General features: G+C 33.1%; 1 protein-coding gene across 1 annotated transcript in view; it reads right to left on the bottom strand.

Moving 5' to 3' along the window:
• Window positions 1-233: 233 nt before the first annotated feature.
• LOC108742217 (mucin-5AC) overlaps window positions 234-24,120 on the bottom strand; it is a gene marked incomplete at its 5' end in the record, with an annotated part of 89,760 nt that continues 65,873 nt past the window's right edge. The window contains 5 exons of the mRNA XM_025980182.1: window positions 234-556; window positions 830-1,060; window positions 1,706-4,216; window positions 4,276-4,533; window positions 4,587-4,717. Coding sequence (XP_025835967.1) covers window positions 266-556; window positions 830-1,060; window positions 1,706-4,216; window positions 4,276-4,533; window positions 4,587-4,717 — 3,422 coding nt within the window. The remainder of the gene's footprint in view (window positions 557-829; window positions 1,061-1,705; window positions 4,217-4,275; window positions 4,534-4,586; window positions 4,718-24,120) is intronic.

Raw genomic sequence — 24,120 nt, 5'->3', positions numbered from 1 at the left:
GTATATTATTATTATTATGTATATAAAAGCTAATAAAAACAAATACAGTTCTTATGCTGTTCACGTCGTAAAAAACTCAGTCCTAAATATTAACCACAGCTCAAAATATGATACACACCAACATTATTTGATAATAATAATCATAGTAAACACATTAAAATATAAAAACTTCTTATTAGTAATAAATATTAGTATAATATACTTAGTAAAATATAGAGTGATCGTTCAGTCTGTTTTTTTATTTTTTTTTATTTTTTTTTTGCTTTTAATTCTCCGTTGCCTCCAAAAGCTTAGCATTGTCGAGTAATTGTGCATTATCGTTAATGGGAGATAAGTCTTTAATCAATTGCGGTTCACTGCTATTAGACGAAACGTTGATGGTTGTTATCTCTTGAACTTCGCTTACTATACCATTCTGTTCGATTTTTGGAGATTTCGCGGCTGTTGTGGTCATTTTTAATTTATTACTTACGTTATGAATTACTTCGGTGGGTTTCTTTCCCACTGTCGATTTCATGGTCGTGGTTTTCGTTACGTGAGGTTTGGTGACAGGGCCCTACCCAAATATTCATAAAAAATTAGTTTTAATCTATTTCAATAAGGATGACTATTTGTTTTGATTACTTTAGATCAATAAAAAATGTGGTAGCACTTTTCTTTTTTGTCTTTAAATCAACGAGTACTATTTAACAAAATTTTGTATAAATATATAAAAATGTTAAGCGAGATAAAAATCTGGCCTGTGGCATTTGCTTTTTATTTAATAATCGACTTTTTTTAAATAACATAAAACTAGATAAATGTGTTCAAAAATTTAATTCATTCATACCTTTGTGTCCGTTTTTTGTATGGTATGTGCTGTGGTCTTCTTTATGGTAGTGACACGAGCTGCTGCTGCAGTAATTTTCTTGTTTGCAGTTTCTTTAAGTTGTTTCTCAGTATCTGGACTGCTTTTTGTTACTGTTTTAGTAATTGGAGGTTTGGCGCGACTAGGAACTGTGGTTGTAGGTTTAGGCTTTGTAGCTGCTAACGTTGACGATGTTTTTGAAGACACAGTGCTCTGAAAAAGGACAAAATAATATAGCTCAATTTGATAGGCAATAAATAATAACAGTAACGCGTGTGGTCAAAATTCGTTCAATTTGCTTTCAATTAATTGGTTTTAAAGAGTTTTTACAAATTAATCTAAATTTTTGACACTTTTTTGAAACAAATACAAACATGAAACTATTACAATCGAAAGACTTGAGACGTTGGACTCAACTCCAGTGCTCAGACTTCTACACAGCAGTTAACTTCGCAACCGTTAGTCGTGTCATATACGTGAGCGTATCACATACATCGTCAAACATGTGCGACTAACTGCGCGCAAAGAAATTATTTTAAGACTAAGCAGAAGTTTGAAAATGGTTCCGCTTTTCGGCTTATTCTTTCCACTCGAATTGAATTTCCTGTCTCTAGACTTCTTGAATAGTAACAATTAGTACACATTATTAGGATGTCTTCAGATTTACCCAAAGCAACTTTAGATATAAACAAAAAACTCTTTTACTTTTCACATTATTGTGCCTATTTTAACACATGATTTGTTTTTGTGCATGTCTACGACACAGTACCTTCCCATTAATATAAGTTTCATTCCTTTTAAAATTATCAAAAAAAAAACAATAAGATAATGACAAAAATGAAATATTTGCAGTATTACCTTAGCAGTTGTTGCACTTGTTTTTGACACCGAAGTGGCTGTAGTTGATGTGGTAGTTCTGGTAGAGCTCAAAGTCTTTGTAGTGGTTTTCGCTGCCATATTTGCTGCGGTAGTTTTAGGAACTGCCGACTTAGGAGCTCCAGCAACAGATTTTGTAGCACTCGCAGTTGTTGTCTTAGAAATACCAGTAGCTTTTGTAGAAGCGACGGCGTTTTTAAGAGTTACTTTAGGTGCCGACCTTGTGGATGCAGTTATTGTAGACTTCTTTTCTGGAGAAGTAGCGCTTAGAGGTTTTTTACATTCGCCATTTGTAACAGGTTTCTTATCAGCTAAAGATTTCAAAGTTGGGGTGGTAGTGGCAGATTTAGGTCTACTAGTTGCAGCTGGCGATTTTGTCCCAGGAATACTTTTTGCAGCTGAAACAGATGTAGGCGTTTTGGGAGTTACAGAATGCAGTTTAGAAGGCGTTTGTCTAGTTGTTGGTGAAGATTTTGATGGTGGTGTTGCCAATGGTTTTGTTGGTTTACTAGCACTTGTGCTTTTTAAGGGTGCTTTTGCTGGGGTAGTTTTGGTAGTAGTCTTAGCTGAAGCTTTCTTTGCTACAGGACTATCCTTCTTAGTTGCCAATGCGACCGCAGCTGCAGCAACGCCGATACCAACAACACTTACAATTCCTGCATCACCAGTAGTCTTTTCTTCTTTCTCCTGTTTATCTTCTTTTTCTGTAATTTCTTCCTTTACTTCTTCGCCTTTTGGAGCTTCTTTTGGCACTTCTTCAATAATTGGCTCTGTTTTAGTTTCCTCAGATGAAGGCATGATTGCTTTTTCTGCAAACTCAGGTTGAATATAGTGAGATGTGATGATTTCAGATTCAGGACTTAGAGGAGATGCTACTTCAGAAAGACCACTTCTATTAAGGAAAGAATTTATATCATTAGTAGCCACTGATTCGGTATCAAGCTGTTTGGACAATTTCGTTTCTTCAGCCTCTAGTGGTGAGGTGGTCAAAACCGGTGATAAGGCTTCATCTTTTACAGAGGACGTGATGTCTTCTGTAGAAGACTCTTTTACGGGAATGATTGATAAATTACCGTTTGATGGTATTTCACACTCAAGTGATTCCGTTAATTTTGACAATTGATCTAATTCTGGTTCAGGCGTTTTTGCTAAGTTTGGTACAGGAGATTTTGCAACCTGGCAAATTTCCGGTTCGGGAGATTTTGGCAATTCACAAGGTTCTGTCAACTTTGTTTCCAATTCTGATGTTGGCGATTTAGCATCAGACAGCTTATCTAAATCCGACATTTCGGATGCTAAATCGTGCGATTGTGGAGATTCCACTTTTAAATCAGGTGATATAACTTCCAATTCTGAAGACAAGGCTTCCTCTTTCAACGATTCTATCTCAAGTTCAGATTTTATTTCTGACTCAATTCTTTCATTTTCCGGCTCTGGTGACATCACAGACTCCAAATGTTCCTGAACTAACGACTCGGATTCAGGCAAAATTGATTTCGCCAACAAGTCAGGTGATGGGGAACTTGGCAAAGGAGATGACGCCTTGATATCATCTTGTAATGAAATGGACTCATGGCCTACAAGAGGCAAATTACATACTTCTGGTTCTTGAATTACTGCTAATTGATCCTGTTGAGTTAATGATGCATTTGGAATTTCAGATTCTTGAAGTTCTGGTGATGAAAGTGCTTCAAAAGCAGGGGACTGTGCTGATGAAATAGTACAAACTAGATTCGAATTAAGTAAACTTCCTGTTTGACTCTCATGTTCTAACTGAACAGTAGTTTCATTAGTCTCATTTAATTGATATTCCTCTTTTATTGAAGACTGTAAAATAGCATCATCTTCATATTTAAATGGGTCTGAATCAGGTACATTCTGTTCAAGTTCCTTGGAAATACTTGCCCACACTTGTTCTTGAATGTTTGGTTTTGAATCAGACTCTTCAGAATAATTGGGAAGTTGAGATTCTAATGTCTTTTCTTTATTTTCCTGAGTTTCCTCTACGGCAACATTATCCAAACAAGTGTCTAAATCAGTGGTGATAGGAGTATTTGATTTTTCTCCGGCCAAAGGATCATGATCTGGGAGGTCAGAAATTGTATCATTGAATGTGGTATTAGTGCCGTTGACCTCTACCAAATAATCGTCAATGTTTTCTGGCAACACATGAACTTTATTTAATTCATCAACATCGAAATCCTCTCCTATTTTACGAGATACATTACTGACTTTTTCAACAATTGGTGTGCATTCAAGATCCTTGTCGTCCATATAACTAGCTGATGTTTCGTCGCCAAAATTTGCTTTTGTAGATAATGCTTCAGATTGATCAAGTAATCGACTAGGTGTAAAAGGTGTTGTGTTGGTCCCAAAATGAAATTCATCAGGACTAAATGTTTTCTTTGGAGTGCTAGGCTGAAATTCTATTTCATCAATACTCTTCCCATTTAAGAAGTTTTCCATTATCTGTTGCGATGTTAGCTTGTTGCTCTGGAGAAAGACAAAGAATAATTGAAAACAATGAAAATGTTATTTTCCATATTACTTACGTCATCATCTTCATGACCATTTGTAGCTAGATCACTTGGTCTCGATTTAATTTCCTTTTCAAAATCTTGAATATTGGGTACCTTAATGTCAGCTTCAGGTTGGGCAGTTTTCTTTGGGGATTGCGCAATGATCGGGTCATTAATAAGATTTTGGAACTGAGGTGAGGCAATATTTCTCTTTGGCGAAACCGGAACGAATTCAGCGGCATTGGGATTTAATTGAGACATTGTGTCGCTATCAATGTTGGAGTCAGCAATCTAAAAATTCAACATTACTTTCATTCAAGGATAGTTACCCAAATGTTAAGTACCAATTCTTCGTCTGCTTGAGATGATTTTATATCCTTCTTCTCAGCTACGTCGCCCTTAAAATAATTCCATTCGTCTTCTGACTCTTCTCCACTATCAGCTACATTATCAACTAGGGCGCTAGTTTCTTGAACTGTAATAAAAACAGTTCATTTAAAAAATATGAATATTTAATAAGATGTAGGTACGGTTTATATAGCAAGAAACAAGATTGGATCCAAAAGTCTGAAGTGAATATTCATTGTTAAAATACTATAAAAAGGGAAACTATTACCAACAAAAACAGCTGATCATTTTAACATTAATAAAAAATAGTCAGAAAAAACGCTGTTCAATAAAAACAAAAAGTGCCACGCCCGAAATATCGCAAGTATTGATGGAAATACCGATGATTTGGGTGCAGTAGCCACTGAATGGCATATGAGCAACAAGTTTTTGTAAAATAAATATTTTAAAATTATCAAAAAAAACTAATAAAAAAAGTCGAACTGCCTTCACTGTTAACATCAACATAAAAATTTTTTTCTTACATATGATTTTAGAAGGGGCTTATTTTCTTAATGAGGTATTTGTATCAAAACGTAACAAATACTGAAATAGGTACTTATTTTTCCTAAATTTCTTTTACAAATTTCGAAGTCATTGGTGGTACAACATTAAGATTCAAAAAGATTATCTATAAGTGGTTATAAAAACAATTCTATTTTGTCAAATCAAAATTTTGAAAATTTTAGTACAGTAAAAAACATGTCATTCGTAAAACATATGTAGTATTAAGTAATTAAATTATTATAAATAGATATTCCACATTCTACACTGATTTGCAAATATACGTTAAGTTCAATGCCTTGACACCTTGACAGCATTGGTTAGCAGTATTTCCCAGCCTTACCTACGTACGTATATGTATCCAGGTATACAATACACAAGTGCAAAAAAATAAATTGACAATAAAAATTTCAAATATTAACTAATTACCATGAGTATTACTATAGGCAATATCTATTATAAATATGCCTCAGAAAAGAACAAAAAGGTGTATATAAATGACAGACCTATTCTAGTTGCGTTCAGGAAACTGAATCATGTGGGTTACTTGCAATTTAATATTATACCTACCGAAAGTCATAATTNTCCAGGTATACAATACACAAGTGCAAAAAAATAAATTGACAATAAAAATTTCAAATATTAACTAATTACCATGAGTATTACTATAGGCAATATCTATTATAAATATGCCTCAGAAAAGAACAAAAAGAAAAGGCATACGATGCTATTTTGAATAAAAAATAATTTACAATATAAACTAAAATAACTCCTTACATAACGGCTACTTAATGATTAATACTGTGACTTCCTATTAGTTATAGAAGTGGTAGTGTGCCTAAATTTAATAGAAAGGAACGCGTGCAATATAAGGAAAACGTTACTTTTTAAGATGGCAACAAGTTGTCAATCACCGTATTTATGATATAAAAAAGCTACATAAAATGCATTTCTCCTTATCACATGATAGACGACAGTTGTGACAATTAACATTATTCACTTTCTTCAAACAACTGACGTCTGTTCTCAAGACGAGGAATCGACAGAGTACTTTGACCAGCTTCTGTCGCTGCCAAAGAAAAGAAACTTTGTGTGGTTCCTACTCGGCATTCCATTCGAAGGTTTTTACTTCGAGGCGAACGTTTTTAAAAATAAACGTTAAGTTTAATACCTGATGATGAATAATGTGAAATGATGCAGATATATAACCGTCGCAGATATCACAGAATTACAATAAAAATGATTATATTCTAGATAATTATTGTTAAAGAAATTAGGCACAACGGCAGACCACAACACAAATCACACGCACACCGGCTAAACGCGAGCATAAACTGGCGAAGCCGGGTGGGTCATACTAGCCGCATGCGCACATTTTATGTTGTATACCTCATTCGTCGAGAACGAGATCAAACAAAACATTCAATTATCGTTAATCCAATTTATACTACTTTATTATTAATTATTATTATGTTTTTATCGGTTCTTTTTTAAGTCATTTTTACAGTAGCGTACCTATAATTCGAGGTGTTTTTAACTTTAAAATTATAAATTTTGTATATAAACCGTGCTTATAGTATTTATGTTAATGAAACATTTAGTGTACCTACAGTAGCAGGCAAAAATGCTGAGTTACATATTTTAAAGATTTTCATTTTATCTTTTAAGTCCTGGCGGCCAACTTCCTAGTAGATATTAAGTTTTAAATTATAAATAATACCTAATATACTCTTCTTTCGCAGCCTTTTCGTTTAAACAAAAAAAAAGATAATTGTACACTTTAAAGGTCACATCTCCCTTCTTCTTGTAATTTAGTTGTTGTCTATTCCTGTGGTAACTTATGTAATCAAACAACAGGAATGTTCGGTCAGTTAGGTTTGGTCGGGTTAGGTTAACTTAAGATAGAAATTATAGGAAAAGACAACTGTCCTTGTAATGTATTAAAATCACAGGTAGGCATGACCCCTAAAGTAAACAATCAGCCAAAAAAAAAAAATGAGCGAATGTTCTGATTTTTTTTTCAAATCATATTACTGCAATGCTATTGTAACATCCAAATCACAAAATATAATGAAAATTTGATTTTCAGACTTCCGTATGAATGGCAAATTGAAAATTAATATACAAGCGGTAACGGACTTGTAAAAGTAGTGCTCTTCCAATTACACACGCGGTGTAAAACATCTAACGGTGTCGTCGTGATGGAATTCACATTGATATTTCTTTGATGCTTACGGTTTAAAAAGATTGTTAATACTGCAGTTCTTGCAGTTAGGTAAGTATATTAAAAACGTTGTGAGGCATTTAAAAAAGGAAAAATCGGTTTTCATTAAAGTTGCCACGACTAAAAAGTGAATAAGTTCGCAACGTTCGGTAAAAATTCAGTGTAGCACGTTTTGACAGGAATTTAGGTTTTTACATTTTGAAATAACTTGTAAAACAGAAAAAGGAACTGTCTTTCCACTTTTTATTTTCTCTCGATCCATAAAGTCTACTTTATATATAAAAATCTCGAAACAATAAATTTATAAAAAAATACTTTACAACCACGATTGCAAGAGTTCCACTGCGTGTGTGTGTCACAAATAATTAAATATGTAAAGCAAAAATTGTGTTATTGACACTGTAAGACAATGCTTCCCGAACTTTCCTGTAGTTTTCGTAACAATAAGAGCCTCTTCTCAAAAAAAATCACATACATACATGATGTCAGATAATATAAGCACTTCGTTCGTATTGTCTTTTCCTACTGTGATCTTATAATCCTAAGCCAACCACTGTTTTGCTGATTTTCATAATATAATAGTGGGTGTCCCAGTGAAATTTTATGGTAGCAGTAGTGCCGTTTAAAAACTCGTGCCTTTGATTATTTCGAATAAAATTAATAGAAATTTCAATGAAATAAGCAATTCGAGTTATAGCAATGGAGGAACTGGAATTAATGTTTAAAAAAACATTTCACTCATTGAAAACAGAAACTGGAGTTAGAGAAGTTCGACTGTATATTTCTGCTTTTTTATTGCCTACATAAACAAAATGATAATAAATACAAAATAAAATTCATTCATAATAAAATAAACATTATTTTGTAGAAATTAATGAAAAAAATTAAATCATCCGAATCTTGTTTTTTTCTGAGAATTCAAGTTTAAGATATTTCTTCTCTGCTTTTTCCTTTCAAAAATAAAAGTGTTTCACTCTCGTTAATTTCATCATTTTCTGTTTGTTGATTATTATTATAATCACTTTCTTTCTAATTTAAGAGTTTCAGATTTCAACCAGCGATACGTAATCAAAAATATTATGAGTTAAAATTATATTTAATACGAATTATCAAAATCGAAAGACCTTATTAACAGGTATATAATAACGAAGTTTTTTATCATCTTTCTATCTTGTAATCGAAAAAGAAGGTACGCTTATTGAACCAGGCGCAGCACAATGTCCGTACCAAATCCTTTCCGTCGCCCCCGGGGGCACGCATACTATATTTTGGGAAACTACTGTACGACATAATGTTCTATTGAAGGAAGGAATACAGAGTCTTTGCCAGGAATTATACACATATATAAGAGTCGATTTATTTCAAATGTTATTAGAATCAACAGACTTCTCAATCATCAAAATCAGGAATGAATTAGCCAATGGCCAATTAGCTAAAATAGTATTGATCCAATTTGACATCCCCTAACGGGAAAACCAGTCATGGCATCGAAAAACTCGTCCTACTACCTCTAGGGACACCCTCTCTATTTGTTTATGCATTAATCTTAGATGCCCCATTTCGAAGGACTTTTCATTTATGTTATTTTCTTCTTTAGAGTACAAAGTGTTAAAGTAGAGGATTCGATATAAGGATGCTATGTAGGAAACGGCGATATATGACGTAATAACACGAGGTACACAATATATATCTCAATTTCAATACATACCCAATTTGTTTGAAATTGAATAATCAATAATAATCGATTACACATAGGTCAAAACATTACAGTACAAACCGCACGTGGATACAGTCGACTCTCGTTAATTCAAACCTCCGATAATTCGAACCTTTCTATAATTCAAAGTTATCACGAGTTCCCTACAAAATCTCTTTATATTTCGAACTAAATCAATACATTTTTTTGCACTTGGTAATTCGAACGAAAAAATCTTGCTACGTAACAAAACGACGCGCTAATTCGAACTCATCGGCGTCAAACACTCGACAGTTGAGAGAAAGAGACAGAAAGATTGTAAGTACATACATTTTGAGGCAAGTTCAAACTTCTATCATCGTATCATCGAGCCTTTGTTTTTGTTATGATTAGTTTGACACACACTTCCGCACGAATTGTTTAGTTATGTTTCAATTATTGTTACTCTTGCGTTGTATACAGATTAAAAGTTTGGAACCATTTGATATTTCAAACACTCGATAATTCGTAATATTTTAAGAGTCCCTCGAGTTTCGAATTATCGAGAGTCGACTGTATATGTATGCACCATATGCGTATTTCACAAATAAAATAATGTAGGATACTTGGAAAAAAGTTATAGAAAAACGAATACTACCACTTTTCCTCAAAACTGAAAACTTTTCGTTGCAAACTTAAAAATGCCGGAAACACATTGTTATGCACTAACTATGTGGTCCTTACGGTCACGGCGATAAAATATGGAATTTCCCATGAGTTATAAAAATGATAACAAAGGCAATTGTGCGTGGGCAACTTTTCATTTTACTGGTCGAGATACTGACGGAAAAGTGCCAGCAATAATAATACGACCGTTTCCAGGACTTGTAGCATTAAAAATATGACGTTATAACCGAGTTTGTTGTCGTAATCGCGATTTTTAACATAGGTCTGCACGGCAAATTTGCGGGTCTATTAAAAACTGTCGTTAGAATTGTCATTATTGTAAACTATATCGTTATAATCGAGTTCCGCAGTATATACAAACCAAAACAAAGTTGAAAGTAAGGTAGAACTTTGAACTTTTTTCAATGAAAGTAAAAATTAGTTAAATGAAAAACACGATGTAGTTTTCATATATTTATTTTAGGAATGACAATTGTTTCGTTTTTTTTTACCAGGGGTTGCCTTTGGGGTGGGCGAGTAGGGCAACTGCCCGGGGACTGATTCTTGTAGGGGTCTAACAATCCAAGCAGAAAAATATTAACTACTAATAGTATGTTTATTTGAATTTCTTTTTGGAATCCCTAAATCTATTAAAATATAATTAATAATTTGTTTTTATTAATTCTTGATAATTTCCAATAAACAATTATAAAACTCTAAATTTGTTTATTAATAACTTTACATTTCTGGTCAAGTATCATCATTAAAACTAATTTCGCAAAGACAAGGGCCTCACAAAGATCTATCCGCCCGGAGCCTCGCAATAGTTAAGGCCGCCCCTGTGTATTACTACGAATTCTAGTTGGTTGTTCACAATCTGTTGGTTCAGATAGGAAAATAGCGAGCTCTAGAGATTACTAAAATTTCCTACTTATTTAGACGTTGGTTTTTATTGGCATTGTGGAAAAGCGTTTAACAGCTTTTGTATTTAATAAAGAATCATTACTTCATTACCGTCATATACTTCAAATATTGGGATTTGTTACAGAGTTGGAGAAGAGCAACAGACAGTTATAGAGTTGGAGCCGCAAGGTACAAAAGTAAGTATTAAAAAGGGAGCCAGACAAGGATGCACACTGTCACAGCTACTTTTTCATCAATACATCGAACACGGAATCAATATCATTAAAGACAGTACAACTGTAGGGATAGATATATAGCATCTACCAAGGAGGAGTTAGAGATAGTTTTAAATAAAATGGAAACGGTATTGACAAAACAGTATTGTATGAAAATAAATAAAAGTAAGACAAAAATACTGGTATGCAAGGGAAGAAAAGGTAAGGAAAGAGCGAATATAAATATAGGAAACGAAAGATTAGAAGAAGTGGCTGATTTTAAGTATCTAGGAAGTCCGGACGGAAGGAATAGCAAGGATATAAAGCAGAGGATAGCGCAGGTTCGAGTCGTACGAAATGTGGTATTACAGGTGAATGATGAGGACACCGTGGATAGAGAAGATTATGGAAATCAATAAGAAATATGCGAGGTAGGTTGGATAGCAAAGAGTGGTTGTCCAACCAATCTGACTGACGACCTTATGATGACGACAATACCGTCATCCTTGAAGAGTGGCCTTCGATTTATCTAGTTTACCCACACCGACTACACTGGTGCGGACCTTTCTAATCCTTATCAGGCTTAGAAGTTTTATTCCCCAAACGTATATACGTCGATCAGCCACCGAGATGCATTCCCTCTTTCCCCTAATGCCGAACAAATAAATAAATACCTTTGAATAAAAAAAAATCGTTTAAATTCTTCAGGTATACAAACATTACATTGACGATCTGACCAATATTAAATAATATTAAATCAGAGATGTAAACTAGCCGATGTTAAAAGAATCTTATTAATCTCCTTTCAATTAATGCATTCAAATTAGTAACTGTTGAAAATATTTTCGGTAAGTCACTGTACATGCGCAACAATAAGTTACATGTAAACTTTGCGTTAATTTGTATCTGTTTATGAACAAGTTACCCCATCTATCCTTATACGACAACACATGGCCTACTTGTTGCGGGACTGGTATAACTTTTTATTGTATGCATTCACCCACTACCTTCCACGAAAATGAGAGTAAAAAAATGTTCGAATCGACCCACGGATATGCATTTAAGGCAAGAAAAAATAAGAAATAAACACGCAATATCAATATATACTAAGCTATTTAATTCATTTAATTTATAACGTACCACGAACGTAGGTAGATAGCTTAAGAACCGCTTTTCCATAACAAATTGTTAACGAGAGTAATCAATTAAGGGCGTAACGCAATAACTACTGTTTCGAATACATTAAATTATTTTGTACATGAAATGAAAGAAAAGTACAATAATAATAAAAAGTTTAATTGCTCTCATTATCATAAGGTCGTCAGTCCTAATAAGACTGGTTGGACACGCACCTCCACTCTTTCCTATCCTGAGCTAATCTTCGTATTTCCGTCAAACTAGAACAACCCATATCCTTAACTATTTGCGACAGTAATGTAATCTAAGTCTATCTCTACCCCTCCTAACTCCCGTTTCTGCTTCTAATATGTGTCTGACTAGACCTTCTAGCCTGAAAAGGTGTCCTACCAACCTATCTCGCCTATTTCTTATTGACTTCCATAGAGTCCTCTGTTCTCCTATTCTTTCTAATACCTCTTCATTTCTAACCTTTTCTACCCACGATATCCTCATCATCCGCCTATAACACCACATTTCGAACGCTTCTAAGCTTTTCTTTTCCGCCGCGCCCACTGTCCATGTTTCACACCCGTACAACGCCGTGCTCCAAACATACACCTTTAGCAACCTTTTTCGAATTTCTAAATTAACCGTTCGTGAGCATAGAAGTGACTTCTTTTTATTAAAGGCGACACGACCCTGCGCTATCCTCTGCTTTATATCCCTACTACTCCTTCCATCCTCACTTATCTGACTTCCTAAGTATCTAAAATCAGCCACTTCTTCTAATTTTTCGTCTCCTATCTTTATATTCGCTCTTTCCCTACTTTTTCTTCCCTTGCATATCAGTATTTTTGTTTTACTTTTATTTATTTTCATACAGTACTGTTTTGTCAGTACCGCATCCATTTTATTTAAAGCTATCTATAACTCCTCCTTGCTGGATGCTAATACTGCTATATCATCTGCAAATCTAAGCATACCAATCTTTGGCACCTGTATATCTATCCCTACAGTTGTACTGTAACAAATAAAACTATATGAATAATAATTACTCATTTTTAGATTTAAACATACATAATTTGCTATTAGGAAATTATTGTAGATCAAAAGATTTATTTTAACAAATATTAACGACGTTATAGCTAAATGCTATAAAACTATTGTAAATCGCAGTGTGAATTTAATATGATTCATGTTTATAAAATGCGATCGAACAATATGAATTGGATTATCGTTTCGAAATTTTAAAGCGGTACATTTAAGCTACTTTCACCGCCTACTGCGAACAAAATTTTTCAGGTGACCTGCTATTCCATATCAACCATTGCGTGTAAAATATGCACGAATTTTTATTAGATACCTTTCAACTTTCATTATGGTAACAACTCTACTAAAGCAACATCAGTTAATGATTCAGCGCAAAATAAAAAGAAAACTATTAACTGTATATGACTTTTATTTGCTTTTATGCGCAAAATTCCCTATCGGTTAAGAAATCGCATTTACTCTTTAATAGGAAAGGACTTTTCCGTTCACCGTCTGCTTTACTCCCTCGGGTGACAATTTTCACGCGGTTTTCTAATAAACACTAAACGCAATTTCTTACCTGTGAGGTTACGCTAAATTTTTTTCGAAATCAGGAATAATCGTACCTTCGGGTCAGAGGTATGATAAAAAATTGCAGATATCTGGGCTTCCAGAAGAAAATAGGGCACTCCCTTCTGAGAATTTGCTGTTCACACCCTCATATTCACAGAGGGAATGACATACTTTGATCCCTTGGTACGTAATATGCATTTTAATACTTGTTTTCCCTTAAATTCCTACTAATTGAAAAAAAGTATCTATAATGAACCTGAACTATACCCCTGGCCGACAAATTTATTTACCCAGAAGTCAGAATAGATATAGGTAGAAGATTTTTAACGCGCTGAATGTAAATCCTTGGCTGAAATTTCTCTGAAGGCTCCGGACATTAGCGATATTGCCTTAATTTTTTAATATAAAACCATTCATAGAAACCGAAAAAACTATACTTTTCCTCTTTAAAGCAAATTTAGATTTGACCGATTTTTTTTTATTTTTTTTATCTTTGAGAAATCGTATATTAAAATTAAGTAAGTAGTTATTTCTCGAGTTTCTTACGACGAAAGGTATCTAAAAAATTAATTCTTGGATACGTAAACTATTTGTTTTTTTATAAACAACAAGGCGGTTTAGCTCTATACATAGCAAGTTTAATATGTATTTTGTCATAATCCTTATTAGGTACACCCACGAACACTTAATGTTGGTAACAGTTTAGGCCTTATTTAAAAAAAAAAAAATCCCCCGTTAACATTTTCTGTGTGATAAATAAGAGAAAAATAGTAAAAATAAGTGTATATATTTTTGGAAAAAAAATCACTACTTCTAATGTGAAAACAAATTCAAAAACTTTCGTAAAACTAGTTTTTTGTTATTAACGATGCGAAACAAAAGAATTCAGAAAAACAAATAATAGTATTAAGCAGTCATTAAGAATACAAATAAAGGAGAGGTTGTACTAATTTTAAATGGGTTTATAACTTTCTGCAAAAGAAAATAAAAATCGGATTGTGGAGGAACTCTATAAAAACAAGTAATTATTAATTTGAAAAATTGGATTAANTTTAATTATTAAAAAATAATAATTAATAACTTATAATAATGTTTCTAAATAACTGCACTCCTAAAACACGTCAAGTTTTCTTTGAATAAAATTATTTATTGAATAAAAATTAATGTCTAATAATTACAATACAATTACGCTCTTGCGCGTTAATAAAATTTTGCAAAGAAACTATTAAATACTTTCAAGCCTTGACAAATATTCATTATTAAACAAAATAATACTAAATATTTGCTAGATTAAACAAATTTTAAATAATGTTCCCAGCTCCTTCACCAAATTTTACAAACGTAAAATTCTTCTTCAAAATTTGTTTGAATTTTACAATATACCTACGTTTTTCACTAATTTGAAATTAATATCAGTGAGGTTTGAATTTTCGTTGTAGAATAATAATCATTACATAAACTAACAATGGAACGCTTATTAACTGGGAAATTACATTATTTACATTCATTTGTATGAGTAAACTATTTATGTTGAAATATGACATTATTAATAGATATGTTTAATTTATTTTCCTAAAGTTAGGGTCACATTTTATTAACAGTTCGTTGATTTTCAAGTAATTTGGACGTTTTTAAATTGAGCTCCTAATACGTCCAATGAACACCACTGCCACAAATAAAGTTTTTTTTTAAATTTTTGCATTAGTAGATACTTTTTCGACCCCCCCCCCTCACATTCCGCCGATATATCATATAAGAAAAAAATATTTACAAAGCTGATATACCAGGTGCTTATTAACTCCCTGACTATAAAGAGTGGCTCATACTGCATGTTTATTTCATCCTTTGGTGGGCATGCTATTCTAGAGCAATGATCAATTCTCGGGTTGGAAGTGAAATTTTCTTGGGTGTTATTTAGCAATCATATTAATCTCGCAAAAGCTCTCCGTTTGGCAAATCGTCTTAGAATATGGGAAGCTTGCGGTATTAAAATTTATATTTTGTCGCTGTTTCGACTTAAGTTAATATTTTGGGTGGATCAGCACATGGGCTATACCTTCGACTGTATAAGCCTTGGTACATCAGAACATCGACTTACCGATGCCAGACAAACTCCCAGCCTATTAAACTGTTCAAAGTAATAATGGGAAACTTTGGGAATGTATTCTTTAGAGGGTGTAGAAGAGAAAGGGTTTTTCGAAAATCAACCCCTAAAAGGAGGTGAAACGAGCCGTAAAAGTTTTTATGAAAAATCGTATTCTTCGCGTATAACTCTAAAGTGGTTTAACACATATTTTAAGACTTCTAATAAGGAAGGCAAAGGGATATTGCAGTTTGTATGATAGGGAAATCTCATTTCCTGTATTAATCGATATGAAACTTACCGTTACTATAAGCACTCTTAAAATCACATAATAAAGCTTGAAGGATCTTTTAAAATTACCCCTAAAAACATTTTGTTCTGGACTTTTGATCTGCAAAACAACACAAAATTTCCAAAAAGAGTACATTAACATAGCTTGAATTTGGAGAATCAAGGAAGTCATAAATACACAAACCAAAACTTCATCCTTCCGTTTAAAATCAACCATAGTTTATATCGGAAATCCATACAGACGAAGTCGGGATTTATAAATTTTAATTTTATAAGAACGCAATGTCAATTGTAGGTACCTACAAAGAGAGACAAATCTTGTAGAAATTATCATACTGTCTCATGATTTCGGTGCCTTGTCTAACAATGGAAAAATTATCATACTGTTTCATGATTTCGGTGCCTTTGTCTAACAATGGAAAAATTACCATGCTAGCACACTAAATATTCCTATGCTTTTCAGTAAAGTTTATAAGCTTCTCTTACAAAAATGATTGGACTAATATTTACTTATTTTGTCAATACATGTTTCTTGTGCCCATTTTAAGATTTTTCTCTCCATGTATAAATGGAAAAACTTTTACCATGTTAATATGTATATTCATAAAAAGATTAATTTATGTAGTTACAGAAACATTTTTCTCTACTTATCGTTAGGAGCTTACCTTCACTAGGAGACCACTGTCTTTTACATTCTACATTCGTGTACATATGCCGTGCCGTCACTATTTTACAAGTTCAACTCAAAATTATTTTATTAAGCTAGTCACTTGTTTTCAAAATTTATCGTGCTGCATTTAAGATACAAAATGTCCAAGTATAATAAGAGAAAGTAACCATAGAATCCTACGAATGATGTTTCGGTTGTTTAACACAATTAGGTAGTACGTGTTTATTGTTTTCGGAATAAATCGGAGCAATCGTGTTGGTGTTGTTAAACTGAATTCCAGTAGTCGCACCGATTCGATACTATGGTACATAACACGCGAAGGCATTTCGAAGCTGCTACTATTTTGGGATTCAGCTAAATGCAATGCAGAGTTCATTAGCACTTGAGACAGTCGCACGCTTTCCAAAATAAATAAATAAACAAATAAATGTCTTTCTAACCAATCGAGCCTTCGCCAGGGCAAGAAAGATCAAGCACGTCCATAGGCATATACTTCGGAACAGCATGAAAACAATAGAAATAAATTGCTTTGTAAGTAGACAATTAAGTCATTTTTTATGTGTTGCTAAAAGTTGTGGTCTTTTTTTTTTTTAATNAGGAAGTCAGATAGGTCAGAACCGAAGGAGTAATAGGGATATAAAGTAGAGGATTGCGCAGGGTCAAGTCGCCTTCAATAAAAAGAAGTCACTTCTGTGCCCACGAACGGTTAATGAATAAAAGTAAAACAAAAATACTGGTATGCAAGGGAAAAAAAAGTAGGGAAAGAGCGAATATAAAGATAGGAGACGAAAAATTAGAAAAAGCGGCTAATTTTAGGTATCTAGGAAGTCAGATAAGTCAGGACGGAAGGGGTAGTAAGGATATAAAGCAGAAGATATCGCAGTGTCGAGTGGCCTTCAATAAAAAAAATCACTTCTATGCTCGCGAACCATTTTTGAAATTCGAAAGATTGTTAAAGGTGTATGTTTGGAGAGCGGTGTTACAGGCGAATGATGAGGATACCGTGGATAGAAAAGGTTCGAAATGGAAAGAAAAACGAGAACAAAGGACTCTATGGAACTCAATAAGAAATAGGCGGGATAGGTCTAGTCAGAGACATATTAGAGGCAAAAACAGGAGTTAAGAGGAGTAGAGATAGATCTAGATTAGATTACTATTCGCAAATAGTTAAGGATGTGGTATGTTCTAGTTTTAGAGAAATGCAAAGATTAGCTCAGGATAGGAAAGAGTGGAGGTGCGTGTCCAACCAGTCTAACGACCTTGTGACGATAATGATCTAGATATTAGAGCTCAAAAAGTTGATTTTACTTAACGTATCCCAAGTTTACGACGAGATCAAAAAGTAAAATCCTCATGATCATGTTTTTGTCAACGCTCGACAAACGTGTATTTTGTTAAATCTAACCGGCATTGTAGTTTAACACGACTGCTCGCTGCAATTTAATGTAACAGTATTTGACTTATTTATAAATTCCTTTCAAGAAAGCAACAATTGTATTCCAAATAATTCACTTGTTAAAATTTCAAATAATAAGTTCTTTTAGTACCATCAAATTCCTTGTCTTCTTAACTAAAAGCCGAACGCATTTTAGGAAAATTGGGAAATAATCTAATCTAATTTATGGTTTTGCTGAATTCTTACGGAATATCATCAAATGTTAAGTTCTGATTTAAGTTATTTTCTTTGTATAAGAGTTACTCTTTTTATGTATTTAAATAAGTAATATTGGAATAAACTTATTCTCGAATAAATTAGTTTCTGTCAATGCTTAAACACGATCCAACATATTATCAACAGTTTTTCGGTGACTTGTAATTGAAAATCTTTTTCATCTAAAATATGTAAATTTTTGAATTATTTGAACTACCTTACGTTTTATCAAAATATTACAATTGAAATTGCAGCATATAGAAAAATAATTGATTTTTCATTTACTTCTGTAGGTGCATACGAACGGAATTACGTCTTTCGTTAAAGGAAATTTTTGGTTTGCAGAAAGTCGAATTCAAACATTAAATAACTGGAAAATGGAAAAGTACTTAAAAAGTAGCAGAATTACGACGAAAATAAAATGGTTGTTTCATTTTCTCGTAGAATTAACATGAAGGCAATATCTTCATTATAGAAATTGAAATTGAATCTAATTTCTCAAATTAAAAAAAAAAAGCATTTCTTCACAATAATTCAAAAAATAGTGAAGATAGGTATAAAGTGGTGGATTATAAAAATAAGGGTTTTAATTACTGATTTCTTTTTTATTTTTCTAGAAGGAAAATTAATTGAGATATCACCGGTTTAATTTGGCCCTTGAGTGCGAGAACCATTTTCCCCGAGTTCTTTCAAACAACAAAATCTCAGAAATGAGGGATTTAAAGGAGTTAACATTCACATGTCGTGTAGCCACTAAAATTCCCTTCAAAATAATTTATGTAGCTGTTACGTAATTTAAAAATTAAGAAAGTTGTTGATGAAATACTATCTAATTGCATTCTTTTGGTGATTACTGATGAGTCATGATGATCCACAAATAAAAGTAAATCTATGCAAATCAATTTTTTAAGCTTTAATTACAAATTTTCATTAAAATCGATATTATCCGAAAGAATTCGGAGATAAAAGCTCAAGCTAACGATGCCATGTTAAAATTTACTTTTCCAAATCTATTAACTCTTAACCAACCAATAAACTTTAACAAATCTAAAAAATTATCAATTAGGCTTTGATTTACCATAAATATTGTTAGGAAATATACTTATGCGAATGTAATTGAATCAATTGTTGACTACTTTCACTTTAATTGCACATTGTATTATTAGGTGTAAGTGGATAAAATACAACTTGAATGGTACGAGTAGCTATAAATAACCCTAGACGTTTTACGAGTCAGGTAAGTGAATCATTTTTTTTTCCGATGTTCCCTAATCTGTGTATTTTATTAGGGTTCGTGAACTTTGAGTGTGTCAATGGCTATTTAAAACATGCACAGACTACATTTTTTTAATACACATAAAAACTATTTATGAAAAAAATTAAACCGCCGAAAAAACTGAAAACTGAAAAGCAAAAAATAATAAACCTTTTATTTTATTAACCTTAATAACTTAGTTCTTCAACTACTGTAAGTATACCTAAGTAATTTTGAGTCGGCGCCAAACAATCAATAAACAAAGATATTGGGATATCATAATGTGGTGGTTTCCCATTGCCTTCCACATCGCAGTATTGTGCATCAGAGTACCTACCATACCAATCCTTGCGATCTCTGTCACCCTGAGTACTGAAAGAGCTGCTGCCCTCTTTCAGGGACTTGTCTTAGTCTGGTTTCTCTTTCAGAACACCCACATTATGGTTGAACCTATGGTCCGGCTCCCTAAATCATCGAAACTCGCAAGCCGGTCCACCCACTCTAGTTCGCACAAGAGTTTCGTCAAGGTTCGAACTCTTGAGCATGCTTCATTACCTGGAACCCCTATACCTGCACGTACCCTGACTTGTATTTACTAACAATCTGGTTTCTCCCGCAATAATATTCCATTCTATTTACTTCTGAGAACTTTTACTGTTAATACCTGTACTTTCTATCTTTCTTCTAAACTATCCCTCTCACTACATTTCAATCCCTAAAAAACTATATCGAGCGGAATATAATTGTTTTTTAACAGAGCGGAACCTTGAAACAGTGGTAACAAAATCCACTCTCTCTTATCCTGAACTAATCTTCGCATTTTTGTAAAACCAGAACATCCTTAACTGTATGCGGACAGTAATTTAATTTAGGTCTACCTCTACTCCTCTTGACTCTTGTTTCTGCCTTTTATATGTCTCTGACTAAACTTTCATACATGAAAAAGGTGTCCTACCAACCTATCTCGCCTATTTTTTATTAACTTTCGTAAAGTCCTCTGTTCTCCTATTCTTTACGTCTTCATTTTTAAGTCTTCTCTATCCACGGTATCCTCATCATTCCGCATCTGTATAGTGTCGCGCACCAAACATACACCTTTAACAATCTTTTCCGTATTTCTAAATTAACCGTTCGCGAGCATGAAGTGACTTCTTTTTATTGAAGGCGACTCGACTTTCCGCTATTCTCTGCTTGATAGCTCTACTACTCCTTGCGTCTTGACTTATCTGACTTCCTAAATACCGAAAATGGGCCACTTCTTCTAATTTTCTGTCTCCTATCTTTATATTTGTTCTTTCCCTATTTTTTCTTCCCTTGCATACAAGTACTTTTGTTTTACTTGTATTTATTTTCATAGAATATTATTTTGTCAACACCGCTTCCATTTTATTTAAAGCTATCTCTAACTCCTCCTAGCTAGATGCTAATACTACTAATTTAAGTATAGTAATCTTTTGCCCCTGTATATTTATCCCTACAGTTGTACTGAAATTAATTATGTTGACTGTGTCTTCGATGTATAGATTAAAAAGTAACAGTGACAGTGTGCATCCTTGTCTAACTACCTATAACTGCCTGTTACAAAGTTAGTATCACTCTTCCATCTCTGTAACTCATCCCTACATTTTTAGTATATTTAACATCTTGTCCCGTTTAACATTGACGCATGAAAAGTTATCTTATCTTTTAGAAAATAAATACATATTTGTTTTTTTTTTTAACATATTGTTAATAAGATAATAAGGTAAGCCGTCAACAATCGTTCTGTCAGCATTTGTTTTGAACAGCACATGTTCTCCTGCAGCTTATGTTGTAAAATAATTATTTTGCTCGTTACCAAAGTTATGTACAGTAAAGGTTCCTTATTCACGGTTTCCTTTTTCGCGTTTTCGTTATTCGCCGGCTAAAAAATTGCAACCCACTTCCTGTATTTACGGCTAAAAATTTCATTATTCGCGGATGCAATAGGTAAACAGAAAAGGATTCGGTGTTATTTTTCAACGTATCGGCATCTTTTGAGTACTGTTGGCGATTTTTATAGGTATATATGATATATGTATGTATATATGATGTAACCTAGTGGACTAATTTCAAAATTCAAAACAAAAAAAAATTACTAAACTTTTTCAACCCTTGCCTAAGGCTGATTATAACGATTAATTTTAAATGAGAATTTCTCAATAAATTGATTTTATTATGATACATAGTGGTTTTATTTTGGAACCTCCGAACGGATCCCCTATGATTCCATACTAATTACCATTCCATATCCGCGGTTTCTGTATTCGCGGCATATTTATGGAACGTATACCCCGCGAATAAAGAGCTTTTACTGTATTACACATCTCTGGCAAATACACTAAAGTTCGTATTTATGTTGAGATGTGTAGCCGGTATAAACACGGTTTTACGGTCGCAATTCCCCTCCCCCTTCTCTATCTTTAAGAAGGGGTATAATTTGCATTTTTAAGTAACCGCAAGCTCTACAAACAATTTATACTGTGTCGAGTACCCGGTTTTGATTAGCGGTACCCGGCGGATCCGGGACTTTTTTTAGAATCCGACCGAGCCCTACAGAACCCTCTACAACCTAATCACATGAGAAGAAACATCGATCACAAACTAATAGAAGCTGACGGTGCAGGAAAGGAAGTCATCCCAGCTTGGATACTATTTCACTCTGACATCTATTGAAACGTAAAGCAGAAGAACTTGCAAAAAAAGCGCTACTGATTCCATATATTCTGAAATAGTTCCTCTAACCAAACCACACGGTAGACGGAAAATCAAGAAACATGCCACCGAAAAATGGAACAGGAACTTAAAAGGAAATTCCTTCAAAAACTACAGCAGATTAGAAAAGATTAAAAATTTGCAAATTCTAATCCCAAACGTAAGGAAGAGGTAATAATACAAACATAATGAATAAGCCACTCTAACCACCCTAATCTGTTTAGAAAACTGCCTCAAAAAACTACAGCAAATTAGAAAATACGTCTTCGAAAAATTTCCAAATTTAAATCTCAAATGTAAGAAAGAGGTCATCATACAAAGATTCCGAATAGGACACTCTGATCTAAGTCCTCATGTATATTTAGTAACAAATGAACTCCCTCCGACATGTATAAATTGCAATACAAACACCTTCCTATTAGTGAAAACATATTATAACCGACTGCCCCGGACTGAGTATATAAAAATGGAAAAAATTTAAGTTTTTTAACCATGGAGTTCAATATAAATAAAATAACCAAAAGGACTTACTCCTCATCAACAATTATTGTGGTTATCACGGTCCCTTTGGTTATTTTATCATGGATAATACCTTTTAACTAATAATGTATAATTGCTCATGACCTAGTAGTTAATACGACTTAAAAGTATTATATATTAAAAGAAAAATAGATAAGATTTTGGTTTATAAAATTTCTAATGTGTATGTATAGCGTTTATTAATAGCGTTGACAATAAAAACCTTACCAACTCCTAAAACTGTCAATATTAACCATTATACTTTTAGCTATAAATATTCTATATTAGTTTTTCTGGTTAAGACAATTGACATCCGGTTTTTTCCATGTTGGAAAATTTAAATTCAGGCTCAGAATTAGACAGACTATGAATATTGTTTACTCATTAGGACAACTGTCCTGGAATTCTTACGAGACGGTAATGAATTATATTATTAGTATCAAAATGCATTAATTTGTGCCTGTCGCCTACCATATTTATTTCTTTTTTTAGAATATACGGAGGTGATAATAAATAATTGTAAAGTATACATATAAATGCGTTTCCGTTTCAAAACAATTCTCCACGTTTTCGTCAGAATTAACCTTGACTTAAAATAAAATTTATGCATGTGTGTACATATATACGTGGCGCCGTAAAACTTTGAACAGAATTTAATATTAGGCATGAATGATTTAGCATACTTAAATGCAATTTAAGTATCTGCAACTTCATTTTAAACATTATCCGAGTATCCGCTCTTAAACAATGGAAGAAGATCCAAAAAAACAATTCCTTTGAAAGAAAAATGCACAACCGGTGTTATAAAAAAACTGTACAGGATATAGAAGTGGTTCTCAAAGTATTAGCCCATCAATAGTAAGCACCTATTTGAAAATTTAAATTTAAATAGGAATTTCTGCAATATCGTTTAGAAAACGATAATGCACGTGTATTTTTTTAATTATTATTGTTATTTGTACAGTATTTGGATTCTGAACATTTTGTTAAGAAAAAACCATGTTCGGACTTCCATGATGGTCGGGTATGATACATACATATAATTTGAACTTGGTTATATCGAGAGGCTATGCATAGTTCTACATGACCATATAAGTTAAGATACATACATACATATGTGATCATGACCAAATTTTCTATGCCCATCATCAAATATATAATTTGAATATAAATTGATTGATTGAAGCTGAAATGTAAAGTTGAATATTTTGGTTTTGTTTTAATTTGAATTTGGTTTTAACTTGTAATAATTGAATATGAATATAATAATGAATAATTTGAACTGTGGTCCGAGACTTAAATAGTCTGCACAAATAGGACACGCCTCTAAGTAAACAGATCCCTTGATCAACGCTACTATTGTTGCTGTGGCGATTTTATA

Source organism: Agrilus planipennis, unplaced genomic scaffold (assembly GCF_000699045.2).
Source record: "Agrilus planipennis isolate EAB-ADULT unplaced genomic scaffold, Apla_2.0 scaffold313, whole genome shotgun sequence".
In the NCBI taxonomy this organism is placed as follows: domain Eukaryota; kingdom Metazoa; phylum Arthropoda; class Insecta; order Coleoptera; family Buprestidae; genus Agrilus; species Agrilus planipennis.
Note: the sequence above shows the minus strand (reverse complement) of the source record. Positions and strands in the feature narration are given on the sequence as shown.